Source organism: Macaca thibetana, chromosome 3 (assembly GCF_024542745.1).
Source record: "Macaca thibetana thibetana isolate TM-01 chromosome 3, ASM2454274v1, whole genome shotgun sequence".
Classification (NCBI taxonomy): Eukaryota; Metazoa; Chordata; class Mammalia; order Primates; family Cercopithecidae; genus Macaca; species Macaca thibetana.
In genome coordinates this window covers 95300425-95319503 of record NC_065580.1, presented here as the reverse complement: position 1 = coordinate 95319503, position 19079 = coordinate 95300425, and the positions used below count along the sequence as shown (strand labels likewise).

At 40.7% G+C, this 19079-nt stretch overlaps 1 protein-coding gene across 5 annotated transcripts in view; it reads left to right on the top strand.

The window, feature by feature from the left end:
• OSBPL3 (oxysterol binding protein like 3) overlaps nt 1-19079 on the top strand; it is a 184474-nt gene that overhangs the window by 100792 nt on the left and 64603 nt on the right. For 3 of the 5 annotated variants that reach the window (XM_050785414.1, XM_050785413.1, XM_050785416.1), the window contains exons 3-10: nt 7404-7520; nt 7678-7731; nt 8619-8732; nt 13198-13365; nt 13959-14082; nt 15815-15918; nt 16122-16214; nt 17333-17489. In XM_050785414.1, coding sequence (XP_050641371.1) covers nt 7404-7520; nt 7678-7731; nt 8619-8732; nt 13198-13365; nt 13959-14082; nt 15815-15918; nt 16122-16214; nt 17333-17489 — 931 coding nt within the window. The remainder of the gene's footprint in view (nt 1-7403; nt 7521-7677; nt 7732-8618; nt 8733-13197; nt 13366-13958; nt 14083-15814; nt 15919-16121; nt 16215-17332; nt 17490-19079) is intronic. The other 2 variants (XM_050785417.1, XM_050785415.1) reach the window with 1 other exon arrangement.

Genomic DNA, 19079 nt, shown 5'->3' with positions numbered 1-19079 from the left:
TGGAGAGCTACATCTCTGTGTGAAGGGAAAGAAGGGACGGTGACAGTGGCGGGTAGTGACTGCTACTCCCATGTAGCCGTCAGAACCCAAGTGGGAGCTTCATTGCTCTGTCTCCTGCTTTCTTTAATCTTCTCACTTAGATCCCAAAGTCAGGAATTGTACCCGAGGTTATAGGGCTAACGCAAATGCTGCTGTTTAGTCTGACATGAGTTTATGATAGAAGATTTAGAAAGGATCTCATAGCTCACTTGTTCTAAACTCCCTGCCAGTCTTGGAACCTTCTCTGCGGTGCCTCTGCCAAGTGGCCACAGCCTCTGACGGAACACTCCAGAGACTTTCATAGAGCAGCCATGGCGTTTTTGTTATTTTTCATAGCACTCATTAGATAGTAAGACAACCCATCCTTTTAGGCAGAGCTGGAATCCAGGGCTTTGTAGTTCCCACCCATTAGTCCTGGTTTTGCCCTCAGAGTCTATCAAGTCAAATCCCGATTCTTCGAGACAGCCTGGTGTCCTGGAATGTGGCTACTCAAGTTGGGCTTATGGTCCAGCAGCAGTGATAGCCTCAACTGTGCAAGTGCAGAATATCAGGCCTCCCCCAGACCTACTGAATTTAAATCTGCATTTTAAACAAGATCTCCAAGTGATTGACATGCAAATTACAGTTTGAGAAGCACTGAGTGAGAGCTCATACACTACCTTTCTCCCAACTAATTTTTTCTTTTCTTAAAAATTGCCATTGCTATCAGACCTGCTGGTGCTAAACAAATAAACAAACAACCATAGCTGAGAAACATCTAACAAGAAACAACAACTCCAGCTCTCAGTGATTGAAATGTGAGTACAGTTTTGGTCTAGCATCAGTTAAAGCTGTCATTCTATTAATTGAAAATCTATTGACAAGTATTGTCAGTGTTCATAAAACAATCATAAAAGGTAATACTGATGATCGTTAGCCTTTCTTAATAGGCTGTAGAAGATCCTGAATGCCTTTAAAATCATTAAAGACAGATTAAATTATATGATTTAAGGCTGGGTATTACCTTGTGATTTTTAAAAAATTGATAAACAGATTAAACAAGTAATCAGGACACCCATTTTCCAACCATGCCTGAGAGAGGCAACCACAAAACTTTCTTCCCCAACACTCTTCTGCTGCAAGAAGAATAAAAGTTTAAATTGTTTTCTATTTCTGACATCACTGCAAGGGTAGTGACTGAGGATTCAGCATTTGAAAGGTGCCTATGGAAACAGCTGTGCTGGAGGGAAGTGCTTTCAATTCGTGCACTCAGCAATATGGAAATTAACTTGGCCAGCACATGAGCATGAATAAACGCTTAGCTGCCTTTGCAATCACAAAGCAGCTTTCTATCTTTGGCACTTTTCAGACATTCAGTAAAACAGACTAAATTTAGTGCCAGATGACAGCGCCAGACTGCCTTCAGTGAAACTCAAGCAAAAACCTTAAGAGGCCACATCCCCCAACCCCTCCCAAGTTTCTCTCTCCATCTGGTCTTCATGGTGACCTTTAAGCTTGACACCCCACAGGACGAGACATCAGTGCAGCCGTGTTGGGCTAAGTCAGCAGGGCCTTGATTTCCCCAAGGGCCCAAGTCTACCCTGTACTGTGTCTCAGGATATGCAGCTCAAGATGCGTGCCCTACTCTTGGGTCACCAGGAGACACTCCTAAGTCCTGGTTCCTTTAGCCAAAAGAAATCAACATCCCTCTTGTTTTCTGTCCTGAGCGCCAACTCACTCTAATCCAGCACACATTATTAAAGTCCCATGTCCTGAAGGTTCTCGGGGATTCTTTTGATACCCCCCTTGCTTTGCAGACTCATTCAGTAAATATTTATTTCAGCCCCTATTTCCCAGGTAGTAGTATTGTAATAAATAAGACACAGTCCCTGTCCTCACTGAACCCATGTTCTAGCTAGGGAGGCTGATAGTGCAAGGTGACTGTCATCCAGGGAGGAGGTTTGGGCCTAAATGAGAATTTACCAGGCTAAGAGGTAGATGGGGCAGGCTTTCCAGATATGAAAAAAATGAATGGCAAAGACTCGGCAGCCTTAAAATGCACAGGCTAATTTCCCTTCCCTGTTTGGTGGGACTACAGAATAGGGAAAATGGTAGCTCTGAGCAGGGTTGAAGACCTAACTTGCCTCCATCCATACTGCACTGTTTCTTAACTCCTTCCAATTGTCTCAAGGTCTCGACCCTCCACTGTTCTTCTACCCAATGGGATTTACTCCTTTTTCTTCATCAGAATTTTCATATTTAAACTACAGTAAAAATGCAGTATGCTATAATACGATTTACTCCTTTTTCTTCATCAGAATTTTCATACTTAAACTACAGTAAAAATGCAGTATGCTATAATACTTAAAAATGTAAGTTCTGCAGTCAGGTGGCTTCATCATTTGGTTTTATAACATCAGGGAAGTTATCTAATTCTCTCTCCCTCAGTTTCCACATGCCAAAAAATAAAGAATAATAAATCCAATCTCAAAGGTTGTGCAGGAATTAAACATGATCATGTAAGTATGGTGTTTAGCACATTATCTGAAATATAGAAGATGCTTAATAAGTGTTAGCTATTGTAATTGCTCTATTCTTTCAACTTATTTATTAATATCTACTATGCACTATTTTAAGTAGTGAACAAGACAGAAAAGGTTCCTACTTTCGTGGAGCTAGAAAGTGTTCTCCAATTATTTTATATTATTATTGCTTATATTGTTATGTTTATGTATTATTTCAGCCGACCCCACTGTATATTTAAATGGCATGCTGTGCAGAATTGTGGATACAGCTTATTTCTTTGTAAGCCAGCTACTCAGTGCCATTTACTTGGTTTGAGAACTTATTTTCTCAGTTTGAGACCCCAACAATGAATAAACCAGGAGAAATATTTTAGTTCCTACTAAATATATACTTAGTACTTTACTAGGATTCTAAGCAGGTTGAAAAGATGGTCACTGCGATGGTGTGGGAAGAAAAGATGAAAGCACTGGAGATAAAAATGGAAGGGAAGAAAAAAAAACCTTACAAGTTAATTAATTGCTAAATTATTTGGTAATGGGCAGTAATAATAATGTGATTTATAGGAATATGTGACTGATGTGGTTTGGGTAATTTAGGAATTTCATGGAAGGAGATAGAAACCAAACTAAAATCCTGAAGAGTGAGTTTGGTTGGTAAAGATCAAGAGAAGATTCTGGGAGGCCAAAATATAAGTAAATCGCCAAAGTGGAAATAAAGACAACCATTTTGTCATACTCATTTTTATATTGCATGAAGGACAGGACACAACGAGGCCCCAGAAGTGGTTGTTGACTTTAGTACAAGTGAGGAATTAATGGAATGGATGAGAGCCGAGGTTAGGATGGTGGCTGGGGAATCGAGAGGAAGGAAGTAGAAAATACACATTTTGAAGATGGAACCAACAGGACTTACTTACAAGAAAATATTAAAGCCTTTACAATTTTCAAAGTGATTTCACATATGCTGTGTCCTGGCCTAGTATTCTTTCTTACAGCAGCACACAGAATTTGCACCAAGTTCATTAGTGGTTCTTACCCTGTCATCCACGTAACCAATGTCCTCTTATTATGACCAGTATTTTAATGATTGCTTTACTCTCCTATAAATTTGTGTGTGTGTGTATATATATAATTTGTAAATATATATAATGTATATAATTTTTATATATTAAGAATTACATATATATATACACACACACACACACACATATATATATATACACACACATTTTTTAAGAGACAAGGTCTCACTCTTTCACCCGGGCTGGAGTGCAGTGGTGTGCTCATAGCTCTCTGTAGCCTTACACTCTGGGGCTCAAGCGTTCGTCCTGCTTCAGCCTCCCAAAGTCCTGGGATTACAGGCATGCGCCACTATGTCCAGCTGAAATTCATTATTAATGTAACCTACTTGAATACATAATTTTGAAAATGTCAGCATCATGCTTTACTGTAATATAAAGCAAAATTCAACGAATGTGGTTAATGTTAAAACATACATTTCAATATGTAAAAGCCCAGGCATGACCACACCAGAAGACATAATGAAGTGATCAGATATACCTATACATAGAAAGGGACTGCTGCAAATGGAGAGGATACAGGTATGCTGTATTAATAACTCAAATAGCATGGCCTTCAGCAACGTCATTCTCTAAAATAGTGGGAGACACTTGGTAAAGTTCCAACAAGAACAAAATACAGTCTTCCCTCAGTTACTCAGCACTTACATCCCAAGAGTGCATGAAAACCATGCAAAAATACTTTGATGTATGTGTGAAACAGAGTTCGGCTCCATGCTCAAGTGATTTTAAGTCATTTCACCTACAGCAATGGCTAATGGCACTTTGGGAAGTCTTTGGGGTGTGGGACAGCGTTTTCATTGTGCAAGACCAAGGCATTGTGGGACATCTAACATTCCTGGCTCCCAGCCATTCCATGCCAGAGGCATCTCCTTATCATTGTCACAACCAAAAGTGGTTCCAGGATTCCACAGTGGTCCTGAGGGAGCACTCGCAACCTCATTGAGGACCACCAGGCTAGATGTTGGCCTCATGCATGGACGGTGACAGGCGAGTTGGCGGTGGGGTGGGGGGGCAGATTTGGATGTCGACTCCAGAAAAGGAGTTGGTTGCATTGCTTTTTTAGCCAAGGAGAGTCTTCACTTTCTTAAATATTTCAAATCTGGCTTTTCCAACCTGGTAACAGTTTCAAGTTCTGACCCTAAGTGGAAGATAAAATGAAGAAAGCACAATATTTTGTAGGAAAAAAAATCAACTCCTATTTTTGTTTGTTTATTTATGTTAAGGGCCAACAGATGTGCTTTAATTCCCTGCCCTCCTTGGTGGCTCACTGATAGGAATGCACTCTGTCTCAGGAGGAGGAACAATCCAGTTCTAACAGGAATTTTTGAAATAGTTCTCAGATTTAATTTTTGTTTTCCTTTAAACTTACAGGTATGATCTTATCTCCTCTGTTTTTTCAGTTTTGTAAAGGATGCCATAACGTCCGATTCCTCTTGGTATTTGCATTGTGCACAATCAAATGTTTTGAGCAGATGTGCATGATTGTTTAGTATTAGTGCTCTGCAGGTTGCTTCTGCCTGGGAGTCTTAAAATAAACAAATCAAAAGGACTTGATCCACTTAGAGTACTTCCAGAGGATTTTAAGTCTTGGATTTTTATTTAACAATGACAACAACACCCACACCCCCTTCTTTAACAAATGTGGATGCATTGTATCTCATTTGTAAATAGTCATTCGGCTCAAAGATACTGGGCATACTTCAAACGCATACTAATTTATGACATTCCAAGAAGATAAATCTGTTTGCAGACTTATTCCAAGACTAAGTTTATTCATTTGCCAATCAGGTGCATACTATTCACAGGACAGCAGGTTAGGCATTGTGGGGAAATCAGAAATACTCTGGACCCTTTATGCCCTCAAGGAGCCTCCTGTCCAGCAGGGATGATAAAACCTCATGTACATACTATCATAAGTAAGTGGTGAACCTCTGGAAAAGTAAGATGGAGTCCTTATGGAGTCTCTAGGGATTAAATGATATTTTCCACCGGAGGGGGTGAAATTTGAGGTGGAAGTTTTAACTTGACAACCTTAAAGGTTCATTAACATTTAGACAGGTAAAGTGTGTTAAATTTTGAGGAATGACTTTCTGAGCTAAAATAAATTCAAGTAAGATTTTTTTTTGGTGTTTTTAAGTAATAGGAAATCTGACTTCCCATCACTTATTTGTATGCATTTATTGTCTGAGTGTAATTAAGTGACTTGGAATAATTGGTAATAATTGCTATGAAGAAATCTCATTCAACATTGCTACCTTCCTTAAAAAAAAATCATCTAATTTAAAAGCTGGATCTTTTTTCGAAGCTTTGCTTTTTTCCATTGAAGAAGTCTCTTTCACAACTCCAGATCTCGGGAATACCACTGTGATATTTTAAAACTCTGGAATGTACCTTTAATTGGATTCACAGTAAAGTGCCATCAGATAGAAGACAGACCCGTCACGATCGTGATGTAAAGAGTTCCGTTGCTAACGTAGGAAAGGGTTCTCATTACCAGGTGGGTCCCATGTATTGAACTTGAAGACAACACAGAAACTGAGCCAGAGCCACTCAGGACCCTGTGTGGTTTCTGTGCCCTCCCTATTAGACCACTTGTGTCCCAGGACTTGAATCTAACTGCCTCCTGCTCCCTGGTGCTGGTTCAGACTCACTGTCCATCTCCCAGTGCCCTTGGCTTCTGTCTGTAGCACCTGCTTGTGGGCTGGAGATTTGACTCAGAGCAAGTTAGTCCAGGTGAAATCTTGGCTGAAGTGTCATGCTTGTCAAAACTTAATTACTCTGTGTTGGAAATATTTTCTGTTGGATCTGGCTGGCAGTTACTAAGTATATGTATAAATGTATAAATTTATCAAGGCATACTCTTTAAGATTCGTGCATTTCATGTAAATTATATCCCAATAAAAAATTTAAAAAAAATAATAAAAATAAACTCTCCCAGTCACTGAACTATTGCCACTTTTGGTTTATCTTCAGGTGATTAGCAATGATGTATTCATTTTTAAGTATTTAAAAGTAAATTTTCAGAACTTTTAGTGTTTTTCTTTTTATTTCTTTTAAAATTCTTTTTCAATTAGTTGAAATAACCTAAATAGCCAATAGTGGAAGATTAGTTGTAAAAACTGTTTGTAATAATTGGCCAAAGAAAGAAAAGTTTTTGAAACAAAAAAAGATGGAAAAAACAAATTTCTGGGAAAAAAGAGTGAAAGTTCTTGTTGCAAAAATATACTTTTAATGCATCTAGATTTCCAGTACATTTAAATACCTAGAATTTGTGGATGCTGATTTTCAACAAAATAATTATTTCAACCAAGTTGTCATATTTACTGATTTGCATTGTCTCATACTTTTCAGCCAATTCTTAAACCAACTTCCTTCCCCCAACAACACACCACACACACACACTCTCTTTTGGTTAAAATTCAGACCGAAGTCTAGTGCTGAGCAAACAGTAATTGCATGGTAATGTCAAAGTGAACAAAAATAGAACTTACAGGAAAATCTTTACATTTAACTGTGCCTATTAAGGTTCAAACACCGAAAGAAGCATTCTCTTCTCAAAAAAGAGCTTTAAAAAAACTGAAATTCGATGCCACTAAATTATAGAATTAAATCTATGAAGCCCAGGGACTGTATGGAAATTAAATTTGGATTTCTTCTCCCCAACAAACCCAGCCAGCCTCCCCATCTAGAATAAATTTACTGATAGGATGCAGTACTTTTTACCATTATTATTTTTCAAAAAGGTAGACATTTAACATCAACTCTTTTGTTGGAACAGGACAGCTGGGAAGTGGTGGAAGGACTGAGGGGGGAGATGAATTACACCCAGGAGCCACCAGTTCAGAAAGGATTTTTGCTAAAAAAGAGGAAATGGCCCTTAAAAGGCTGGCACAAGGTAAGGTTGTTCTTGGCCTCCCCTTTATTTGCATTCACACTGCCCCACTCAGCACCTGGTTCTTAGGCACTCATATTTAATTTCTAGTTGTAATTTGAGACCAAGAAAAGGGCACCTAAATTGAATGTCTTAATTAATAATACTTTCTTCCCCACAGAGATTCTTCTATCTGGACAAAGGAATCTTGAAATATGCCAAGAGCCAAACCGATGTAAGTCTTTTCGTGGGCCCAGTGTGGTATTGGAGAATCCTAAAGGGGTAACCATCAGCTCAGAGATGAGAGTGCGTATAGTTGAGGATAGCTCTTCTCAGAACTGGAAATCATAGAGGGGAGTCACTTCTGTCTGAGCTCTGGGTTCCAGGCAGGCTCAGTTCCTCCACCAGGTCCAGGTGCAGGGGCTCCCCCAACACTCTCAGGGCATGCAAAGGTCTGTTCTGGTCTTAAGGTTGTGCTAAGGAGTTCCCCGGGTGGGAGAATACATCCTCACAGCTAGATAACAGGAACAAAACATAGGGCGTCCCTCTTTCTTGTACTGTGACCAAGGGGTTCGGGGAGAAGGCCCTGGGTGAAGAAGTTCCTTTTCAAATTAATCCCAGGCAGTTGGTGTGTGAGGGCTCTGAATGACCATTTGTTCTGCCCCTTGAAGGAGTCCTGCTCTTCTCCCTTCTTCCTCTCCTGTCCTCCCAGCTTCCTGCTCTCACTTCTTTTATTAATACATCACTTCTAAATGAATGTAGACACCAGAAACTAATTCAGCGGGAGGCAGGGCAGTTGACAGGTGAATTCACTGCTATGGGAGTCAACCCACAGTGTTTACTTTTTTGCTTCCTCACATCCTGACTGTGTAAACTGCTTGTTACTTAACCCCTCTGTACCCCAGTTTCTTCATCTGTAAAATGGGGAGAGTACTTCCTACCTCAGAGATTCAGGAAGACAGTGCATGTCCAGCACGTAACTCAGCACTGGCTCACGCTAAGTGCTTGAGGAGTCGCAGTGGTTGTGATTTTACTGTCAGTGGGTGTGGAAGGGTGTGTCAGGGTTGTGACTACTGCTTTTAACACCATGGTTCCCAAGTGACCCTCTTGGTGCCTCTGCAGATAGAGAGAGAGAAGCTGCATGGCTGCATTGACGTGGGGCTCTCAGTGATGTCTGTAAAGAAGTCATCAAAATGCATAGATCTTGACACCGAGGAGCACATCTACCATCTGAAGGTGAGGCTGCTTCCCACTGTGCAGAGTTGACTTATGTTGGGGAAGGATTGTCAGTTATTATACTGTTGGTGATGCCTTTTGGGTATTCAGCCAACATGTAGAAGACCTTCATTACCAAAGTGTTTCTCATGGACAGTGTTGGTGTTTGAATGGGATGTCATTGTGCAGGACTGTCAGCACTGCTTGAAGGTTTAGCCTCCTGGTCACCTCATCCCCTAGATACCAGCCTGCCCCCAGTGATTGTGACAACAGTCAACAATGAAAAATGTTGTTTGCAAACCATCTCCACTCAGGCAGTAACATCTTTAGTGAAGAACCATTTACTATAGGTTAACATGTGTTCCTGAAATATATATAACATTTAGGCCGTGGAGCCCTGTTTTATCACTTTGGCTAATTTTATAGGAATCCCACCAAAATTCTAATATTGTAGTGAAATGTCAGGAATTTTTCCCCTAAAGCGTGGATTCCCAAATAGTACTTCAAAGCTGCTTACCCTCTTGTGCTGTCTCTCCTGCAGGTGGTAGAGATAGTCAAAGCATGAAGCGTGAGATCTAGATCTGGTTCAGATCTTGATGTGGCTACTCACTAGCCATTGAACTTTGGCAAATTACTTATCTCTGAAAGTCTCAGTTTTTTCACCTAAAACAAAATGAAAATTATTATAACACTCATCTTGTCGGGCTGCATGTAGAAAACTTGGCCTAGTGCCTGGCCCAGTGTAAACTCAGGAAGTGTAGTTATTGTATGTGCTTGTTGGATGGTACCGGAATGTTAGAAATTAATTGAGAAAATACTAAGACTGTTTTCTTACTTGGGAAAATTACTTGAGATATTGGGAATGGGGCCCCAGGATTAGGAAAATGAAAGCATGAGATCATGAGCTCCTTGTCTCAGTGTGTCCCTGTCCTCTCTATGGCATGTGTGTGGTGACTGAGCCATGTGGACCACATACCTGTGGTTGGTTGAATGGGCAAGACAGTCAAATCTTCACTATTTCCTAGCCTAACTGTATCTCTGGGTGTAGCTAATTGTGTAAAGCAAGGTTTTTCAGCCTCAGCACCATTGACATTGTGAGCTGGATAATGCTTTGTTGTGGGAGGCTGACTTTGTATAGCAGGATGTTGAGCAGTGTCCCTGCCCCCTGCCCTCTCTAGATGCCAATAGCATCCTTCTCCAGTTATGACAACCAAAAATATCTCCAGACATTGCCAGGTGTTCCCTAGAGGATAAAACCACCCCTGGCTGCAAATGACTGGTGTGAAGTATGGGAGGGAAAAGCCTATATCTTAAGAGAAAAAAGAAATTTAAGAAAGAATACTATCCTTTATTCTGTTTCAGTGATCGGTCTCCACTAGAATAGTTTAGGTTATTTCTTCAGGTACTTCCAATGAATCTTAGCTCTGTATTTTGACATGGTCAGGAATTAATAGGTTCTTATTTGCCCACTATTCTGGTTAACAAAATAAAAGTAATTATGAATTAATAATTTTTAAAGGGTTAGAATACCTTAAAATATATTGAATGCTAATATTGTGATAAACGCAGTTTAATATTTCTCTGTGATTTGCTTTAAGTTCTGTTTGGTTTCTTGTTCGTTCTTTTGAACATCAGCTCTGATTCTTAGCGTAGGCAAGTGTAGTTATTTGAGGATTCTAGTTAATAGACTCAGTCAGGCAGTTTTAAATTGTGGACTGTTTGATCCCATTTATTTTATAGATAAGGGATCCTGGATAGCAGAGAGATTAAGCGGCTGTTCACCCACGACCCTAGAACTACTTGAGAGACCGGAACAGGACCCTGGACAGTTATTTAATAAAGTGCTCTTATTCTTCTACCTTGTTTAACTGATAAAAAAGTGAGTCCAGATGAGTGCTTGGGCACTGACTTATAAGGGCCTCTGAGAATAGATCAGAGCAAAGGATGACACAAGATTCCTGTAAAATTCCTTTTAACCACATCTGGGAAATGAAATACATTTCAAGAACATAATTTAGGGGAGACAAATAGGTGTGAGTCTGTTTGTATTGCTTCTTCCTGTAAATGACACATTAAAAAGCCCCTGCAGGTGCTTCCAGTCTTATAGGTACTTCTAACAATCAACACTAGAGCCAACCTAACAGTTCCTCAGTGAGTGATATTGCTGGCATTTATTTGCATATCCTAGCTCTCATCTCTGGCATTAGTAAAGATTTTCACAGTTTGACCTGAACTTTTCATCTTGGAAGTTATCCTACTGTGCATCCTTTTGGATTATCTTAAATTACAGCTTCATAAGTCTCAGTGTTCTAATATATGGGTATCTATCATTTTTTTACTTTGAAAATATCAATACATTGACACACACACACACACACTGACTTTTTTTTTTTTTTTTTTAAGACTAAGTCTCGCTGTGTCACCCAGGCTGGAGTATAGTGGTGCGATCTCGTCTTATTGCAACCTCTCTCGCCCAGGTTCAGGCAATTCTCCTGCCTCAGACTCCTGAGTAGCTGGGACTACAGGCGCATACCACCACACCCAGCTAATTTTTGTATTTTTAGTAGAGATGGGGTTTCACCATGTTGGCCAGGATGGTCTCGATCTCCTGACCTCGTGATCCACCCTCCTTAGCCTCCTAAAGTGCTGGGATTACAGGCGTGAGCCACAGTGCCCGGCCAAAATTGACTTTTAAGAAATATCTGTGGTATATAGGTGCTTGTTATATTCTTTTTATATATATCACATATATTTTTATAAACGTTTGAAATATCTTTAAATAAAAACTGCTAGTTACAAACAGTATTCTTCATGGAAATTAGAAATTGATAATTGCTCATTTATGGAGAGAATGGCTAAAGGTTTGTGAGTATGAGAGTAAAAAAAGTTGGAAAAATAATATTGCTGTACAGTGCTTTATTTCTGAGAGTGGGAGAAATGTTCTTTTAAATAACCTTCACGTTCATTAACATATTGTATTGGTTCATTTTCACACTGCTGATAAAGACATACCCAAGACTGGGCAATTTACAAAAGAAAGAGGTGAATAGACTTACAGTTTCACATGGCCGGGGAGGTCTCACAATCATGGCGGAAGGCAAGGTGGAGCAAGTCACATCTTCTGTGGATGGTGGCAGGCAAAAAGAAAGAGTTTGTGCAGGGAAACCCCGCTTTATAATACCCCCAGATCTTGTGAGACCCACTCACCACCACTAGAACACTATGGGAAAGACCTGCCCCCATGATCCAGTTCTCTCTCACTGACCAGGTCCCTCCCACAAAATGTGGGAATTCAAGATGAGATTTGGGTGGGGACACGGAACACAGCCAAACCATATCACATATACTCCTCAGCAATGTATTCTTTGTTGGAGAGATGAACAAGGTTAAATATTTTAGGAAGAATTTACTAATTCATTCCAGTTCAGAAAAGATTGATCTGAAGAGTCTGAATTAGAAAAGAGTTTAAAAAGAAAAATGGTGCTCATATTTTCAGTAGGGATAGAGAAGCTGGGATTAGAGAACTTAGAAATGCTTAAAGAGGCAGATAAATATAAATATCAGTTTATTTGTTGCTTAATATGATTGGCAGTGTTCTGGTTTCTTAAAAATAGCATTACAGGCGGTGGCTCATGCCTGTAATCCCAGCACTTTGGGAGGCCGAGGCAGGCAGATCACAAGGTCAGGAGTTCGAGACCAGCCTGGCCAACATGATGAAACCCTGTCTTTACTAAAGATACAAAAAATTGGCTGGGCGTGATGCTGCATGCCTGTAATCCCAGCTACTCAGGAGGTTGAGGTGGGAGAATTGCTTGAACCTGGGAGGTGGAGGTTGCAGTGAGCCAAGATCGGGCCATTGCACTCCAGCCTTGGGCAACAGGGCAAGACTCCATCTCAAATAAATAAGTAAATAAATAAATAACAGTTGGATTCACTCATAGAAAGCCAAAATACATACTTTGTAAAGATCATTTTTACTCTGCATTTCTTTCTCAAACTTGTTCCTGTAGACCACATCAATGTAAACAGTCAATGAGAGGCTACTTCTCCATTCCTTTTCTTTCTTATTTATGTATTTTTTTTGAGGCAGAGTCGCCCTCTGCCACCCAGGCTGGAGTGCAGTGGCTCAATCTCGGTTCACTGCAGCCTCAACCTCCCAGGCCCAAGTGATCCTCCCACCTCAGCCTCCCGAGTAGCTCAGATCACAGGCTTGTGCCACCATGTCTGGCTAATTTTTTTGGTATTTTTTGTAGACACAGGGTTTCACCATGTTGCCCAGAGTGGTGTCAAACTCCTGGGCTCAAGTGGTCCTACCTCCTCGGCCTTCCAAATTGCTGGGATTACAGGCGTCAGCCACTGCGCCTGGCTGTTGAAATTATGTGCCAACTGAAAAAGCGGATTTCGGGAGTGGCCTCAATTTGATGAGTAATTGTTCCTTCCCGTGAGTGATTCTCTTCTTTCCTTTTTTCAATTGAATACATCATAGGTCAAATCAGAAGAAGTCTTTGATGAGTGGGTATCGAAACTTCGCCATCACAGAATGTATCGTCAGAATGAAATTGCCATGTTTCCACATGAAGTTAATCACTTTTTCTCAGGGTCCACCGTCACAGACTCTACATCTGGGGTGTTTGACTCCATTTCAAGTAGGAAGGTAATGAGTGTTTTGCCAATAATGAATCTGAGAACAGGGTGGCTTTTTTCATGGAGTCCTATCTTGGGAGCTGAGTCCGAAGAAGGAGAGGTTTTCAGGGACAAGCAGGTAGGCTTGGGGTGGTATTTAATTAGTCTGTTTGCCCACTGAGTCAGAAGCAAGACCAGACGAGCATCTATTATTTGAGGGGGACAGTGACTGAAGAATGAGGAGGAATTTAGCATCTCGGAATGAACTAGCTTTGTCCTGACTGGTTTGAGTTTGGTTTCCTTTTCTGGTTGTAAACTACAGTAGGTATGCATATAGCTATGCAGGATTGCAAAATAGTTCCAAACATTTATTATTTTGGTGTTATTATTAATATGTGATAAAAGAAGAAAATAAGGTCCACCATTCAAGCATGCCATATCATAGCATGGTATGGCCAAGCCAGGGTGATAGTCAGAGGTCTTAGTACTTAGCTAGAAGCTTCTTCCTCATTATAGGCAAATGGTGTCCATTAGTGACTAACCCACTCTGTTATCCTTTACCTTAACATGTCCCTGCTGGGCTCTGTTTCCATTTACAATGTGCTTTTGTCATCTGTGGAACAGCGTAGCAGTATATCAAAGCAGAATTTATTTCAAACTGGAAGCAATGTATCATTTTCTTGCGGTGGAGAGACACGAGTTCCATTATGGTTACAGTCTTCAGAGGACATGGAAAAATGCTCCAAAGGTAGAGTGACTTGAAACCTCTGCTTTCTGTCGTGGCTGTTAGATGATACTGGTTTGATGTTTACACTTCAGGTGCATTTGTGTCCTTCCCCTTTCTTGTCCACATTCCCTTCCATATTTTGCTTGTAAAAGTTGCACCCATCATCAACAAGAGACACTCTCCTTGCAGATCTTTGCATCTTCACCTGGCTGTACATGCAGACAGGTTTCTTCTTCTGTTCCTTCAGTATTGATGCCTGATACTGATGCCTGATTTCCACATGGGCCTCTAAGTCAGTCTCCAAGGGCAGAGTCTGACACACATCCAAGATTGAGAATCATTGTGCTGGAGGTGAGGGGGTGATCAGATGGAGATCTTCACGACTTAGGTGTTCTCTACCCTGACTGCACATTAGAATCACCCAGAGGGCTTTTAAAATGCAGTAATACCCATTCCCAGTCCTCTGTCTCAAATGATCTCTTTAAATTGGTCTGAGGTAGGGCCCGGGTATCACTAATTTTCCAAAGTTCCCCAAGTGATTTTGATAAGGCGCCTGCCATAAGGAAGCTCAGCATTCTCAACCTTAATTAGCTAAGACTGACTTAGGGAACTAAAAACCGAAAAGATCCACAGTGGGATTGGGAGTGCTCTGATTGAATTGTCTGGGGGTGGGATTTAGGCATATATAATTTAGAAGATTTCTCCAATTGATTTAAAAGTGTAGCCATGATTGAGAGCCACTGTTGGAGAAAGATACCAGGTGGCAGCCTTGAAAATTGCATTATCTCTTGTTGAATGTAGGTAGTATCACCCTTGGGACCATGTAGGCTTTGCCCCTCCAATAAACATCACTTTTGAGCTTTACTGAGTGACAGCTTGTCAAAGCAGTCCCTGGAGCCTTGTCTCTGGAGCAGCAGCATCCACCCGGGAACTTACCAGAAATGCACATTTTCAGGCTCAACCCGGATGTACTGAATCAGAAACTAGGGGTGGAGCCCAGTGAGCTATGGTTTAACAAGGTCTCCGGGTGATCCCGATGATATGAAAGTGTGAGAGCCTCTAGCTTAAGGCATTTGGGCCTGTATTCTTTAGCAGAAACATCCATCAGCATCCAGCGAATCGCAAATTATGGACTATCTTTTGAGTTAGCAACTGGGATCTGGTTGGAGAGTCCTCTTATGTCCTCTCAGGTCCATCTACAGAGGCTCATTATGATCCTCAGGCAGGTCCATGATTGACAAAGTTTTCCTTAGAGACTGGTACAACTTTCATTTTAGTTTTATTAATGTGCATTAGGTCCTGACAAGTGGATAGCGTCAGCATATTACTACAGGATTAAACTTAATGATGATGATGATGTTGGCTGATTTATTTAGTTTTTACTCTGTGCCAAACATTCTTCTAAGAACTCTGCAACATCAACTCATTTAATTCTCACAACTGTCTTGTGATCTACGTGTATAATTATCCCCATCTTTGTGATGAGGAAGCTGAGGCATGCAGTTTTGCAATTTTCTCAATAGTTACAGTTCATTAAGTGGATTCAAACTGAGGCAGCCTGGTTCTCAAGATTTGTGCCCTTAACCACTAGAGTCTACAGCCTTTCCTGTAAAAAGGGAAGTAAAATTTCCGATCCTTACAGATAAAAAAAAAATCAACTACAGATAAATACGGAAAAGTAGCTGGCATGGGGACAGCAGTGATCCCCCTTGCTGGTGGAGCATTGTGAGCACTATCCTCTTTTCCCCCACAGACCTGGCGCACTGTCATGCCTACCTGGTAGAAATGAGCCAGCTCCTGCAAAGCATGGATGTCCTGCATCGGACATACTCGGCACCAGCTATCAACGCCATCCAGGTGAGCCCGACTCCTCTTCTGTTGACATTCTGGCCCTCTTCTGCTTTCCTTTCTCCTCCCAGCCTTTCACTAACAGTGGGATGCTGTGGTCAGTTGCTTCAGCCAAAGTCAAGGGGATGGAGGTAGTCACCTTGCTAAGCATTTATCCTTATCGGTTTGGTGGACTTTACTGTCTGTGCTCTCTTTCCTGTTTTGAAACAAAGGGTGGAGCTTTTGAAAGTCCCAAAAAGGAAAAAAGATCACAAAGGAGGTGGCGGTCCAGAGCTATTGGCAAAGATGCTAAAGGAACGCTGCAGGTAACCATTGCTTCCCCTGACAGACTGGTTTCTTCATTGGCCCTGCTCTGCATGCCATGTGCCGGGAGCTGCCTTGACTCAGCTAGGAGAATAGATGAGTGAATATTCTGTAGTTGTTCTTTCCAATGTCCTCTGCAGAGAGATGAATTGAATCGCTTAGACTGTTTGGGTGCTAGGATATGCACATAATGGATCGTGGGCAAGGGAGAGAATATTTTCTAAGGGAAAAAGGGTGTGAGGTTGCAGGGACTGCTGCCATTTCTAGGGCTTTTGGTTTCCCCATCTTCACTGTTGAGCCTGCCTGTGCTCTTCCCTGCTTGTGTTTGTGCCTTGTTTTGTGGCTGCAGTTACTGTGTGCTCTGACCTATGTCTTCTGCTCATGCTCCATGGATTTGTCATCCCTCTAAGCCCACAGGCATGATTCTCTGGGCACAGGACATGGTGTAGATTCTCCTTGGCCTCTTATCTCCAAACTCCCAATCCCTCATCCAGGATTCACTGTGTCATGCATGCGAGGAGCTTTCCCAGTGCACAGCTAAGCCACAGGCCAAGATTTGCAGCTTAACTGTTGCATATTAAATTGCAACATTTTTAGAATCAACATAAATCTCAAGCTTCTGGTTAGGTCACCTGATACACTCTTGTATACTCTTTGGTTCAAAGCAGTTTATGGACCGAAGATAAGCACTTTGGAAGTAAAGAATGTTCCATGTACAAATGAAGGTCATTTGTTTTGTAGAAGCCCTAGGTGCAAAGGAAAGCGTTTTAAACCTATCCATTACTAACTGCCTGGATACATGGATGATTATTGCCAGGAGGAAGGAATTGAGTATCCATGAGAAAGCCTGGCAGCTTTAGCTGTCATTTTCAACCTAAAGCTTTAATGCTTCTATCGTTCCCAAAAGAGTATGTGATTTCTCACCCATTTTTAGCTCACAAGAAGCACGTTGCTGTGGAAAGTGTTGTCTTGAGTTCTCATTTTTAAAAATAAGTTATCACTCAGTAGAAAGACCTACCTATAAAATGTTTTATGTTACTGTATTTCAATCTTAGAATCAAGTAAATATTCTAAGCAATCTGCATCTGAAAAGAAATACCTCCCTTTGGTGTTACTTCAGGTCCCCAAACCTTTTTCTGGCCCAGTCAGACTACACTCCTCCAATCCTAATTTGTCAACACTAGATTTTGGAGAAGAGAAAAATTATTCTGATGGCTCTGAAACCTCCTCAGAGTTTTCTAAAATGCAAGAAGACCTGTGTCATATTGCCCACAAAGGTAAATGAGTTTTCTTTCTTCCTAATGTGTTTGGTGAAAATGTTAAATGCATGTCTGAATGTGAGATGTCCTTAGAGAGGGTATCTTAGTTGGTTCATTTTCGGCTCTATTAAGATTTAGGGAAACCGAATTTTTATTTTATTTCCCTGGTAGTGGAGAATGTATTGGCAAGAACTGTCTTTTTAACCTTGTAGGGGAGACAATGAGAGAGAGTTAGTACTTTCAAAGCTGAGCAGTTCATGTGATGCTGATGGGAGTGTACATTGGTAATTTTCTGGAGGGCAATATGATATTATTTTCCCACTGTTTTAAAAATCTGCCTATCTAGTAATTCCACTTTGAAGAATTCATTGTAGGAATTAACTTAGGATTTATCCAAACAAAGTATCCATTTTGCATTGTCACATCAGAAATTAGAAATAGGTATTCAACATCATTAGCCATTAGGAAAATGCAAATTAAAGCCATGATGAGATATCACTACACACCTATTAGAAGAGCCAAAGTTAAAAGAAATTATAGTATCAAATGCCGGTGAAAATGCATATGAATTTAATCTATCATACATTTCTTGTAGCTATGTAAAATGGTGTAGCCACTCTGGAAAACAGTTTGGCAGTGTTATATAAAACTAAACATGCATTTACCATGCAACCCAACACTCATTTCTGAGCATTTGTTCCAGATAAATGAAAATTTATGTCCACACACAAATCGATACCCATGTTCAGAGCAAGTTTATTTGTATTGGCCAAAGACTGGAAACAAACTCAAGTGGTTTTCAACAGATGAATGGTTAAACAAACTGTGGTACATCCATACAATCGAATACTACTCAGCAATACCAAGGAACAAACTATTGATATACATAGCAACTTGGATGGATCTCAAGGACATTATGCTGAGAGAAAATAGCCAATCTCAAAACATTACATAGTATAGGTGTATTACTCCATGTTCATGCTGCTGATAAAGACATACCCGAGACTGGGTAATTTATAAAGAAAAAGAGGTTTAATGGACTCACAGTTCCATGTGACTGGGGAGGCCTCACAATCATGGCAGATGACAAAAAGCTTGTCTTACATGCTGGCAGTCAAGAGAGAATTAAAGCTCAGTGAAAAGGGAAACCCCTTATAAAACCATCAGATCTCATGAGACGTATTTACTACCACAAGAACGGTATGGGGAAAACCGCCCCCATGATTCAATTATCTTTCACTGAGCCCCTCCCATAACACGTGGGAATTATGGGAGCTACAATTCAAGATAAGATTCCCGGGGGGGACACAGCCAAACCGTATCCATAGGGTTCCACTTACATAAACATTTTGAAATGATATAATTATGGAGATGGAGGAAGTAAAGGGGAGTGTGATTATAAAGGGGTAGCACAGGGGATCTTGTGGTGATGAAAAGTTCCATACCCTGATTGTGGTGCTGGTTACAGGAATGTGGACATGTGATAAAACTGCATTTACTTATACCCACACACATATAAATGGATCAGTGCATGTAAATCTGGTGAAATCTGAATAAAATCTGTAGATTATACTAATGTCAACTCCCACATTTTTATATTGTATCATA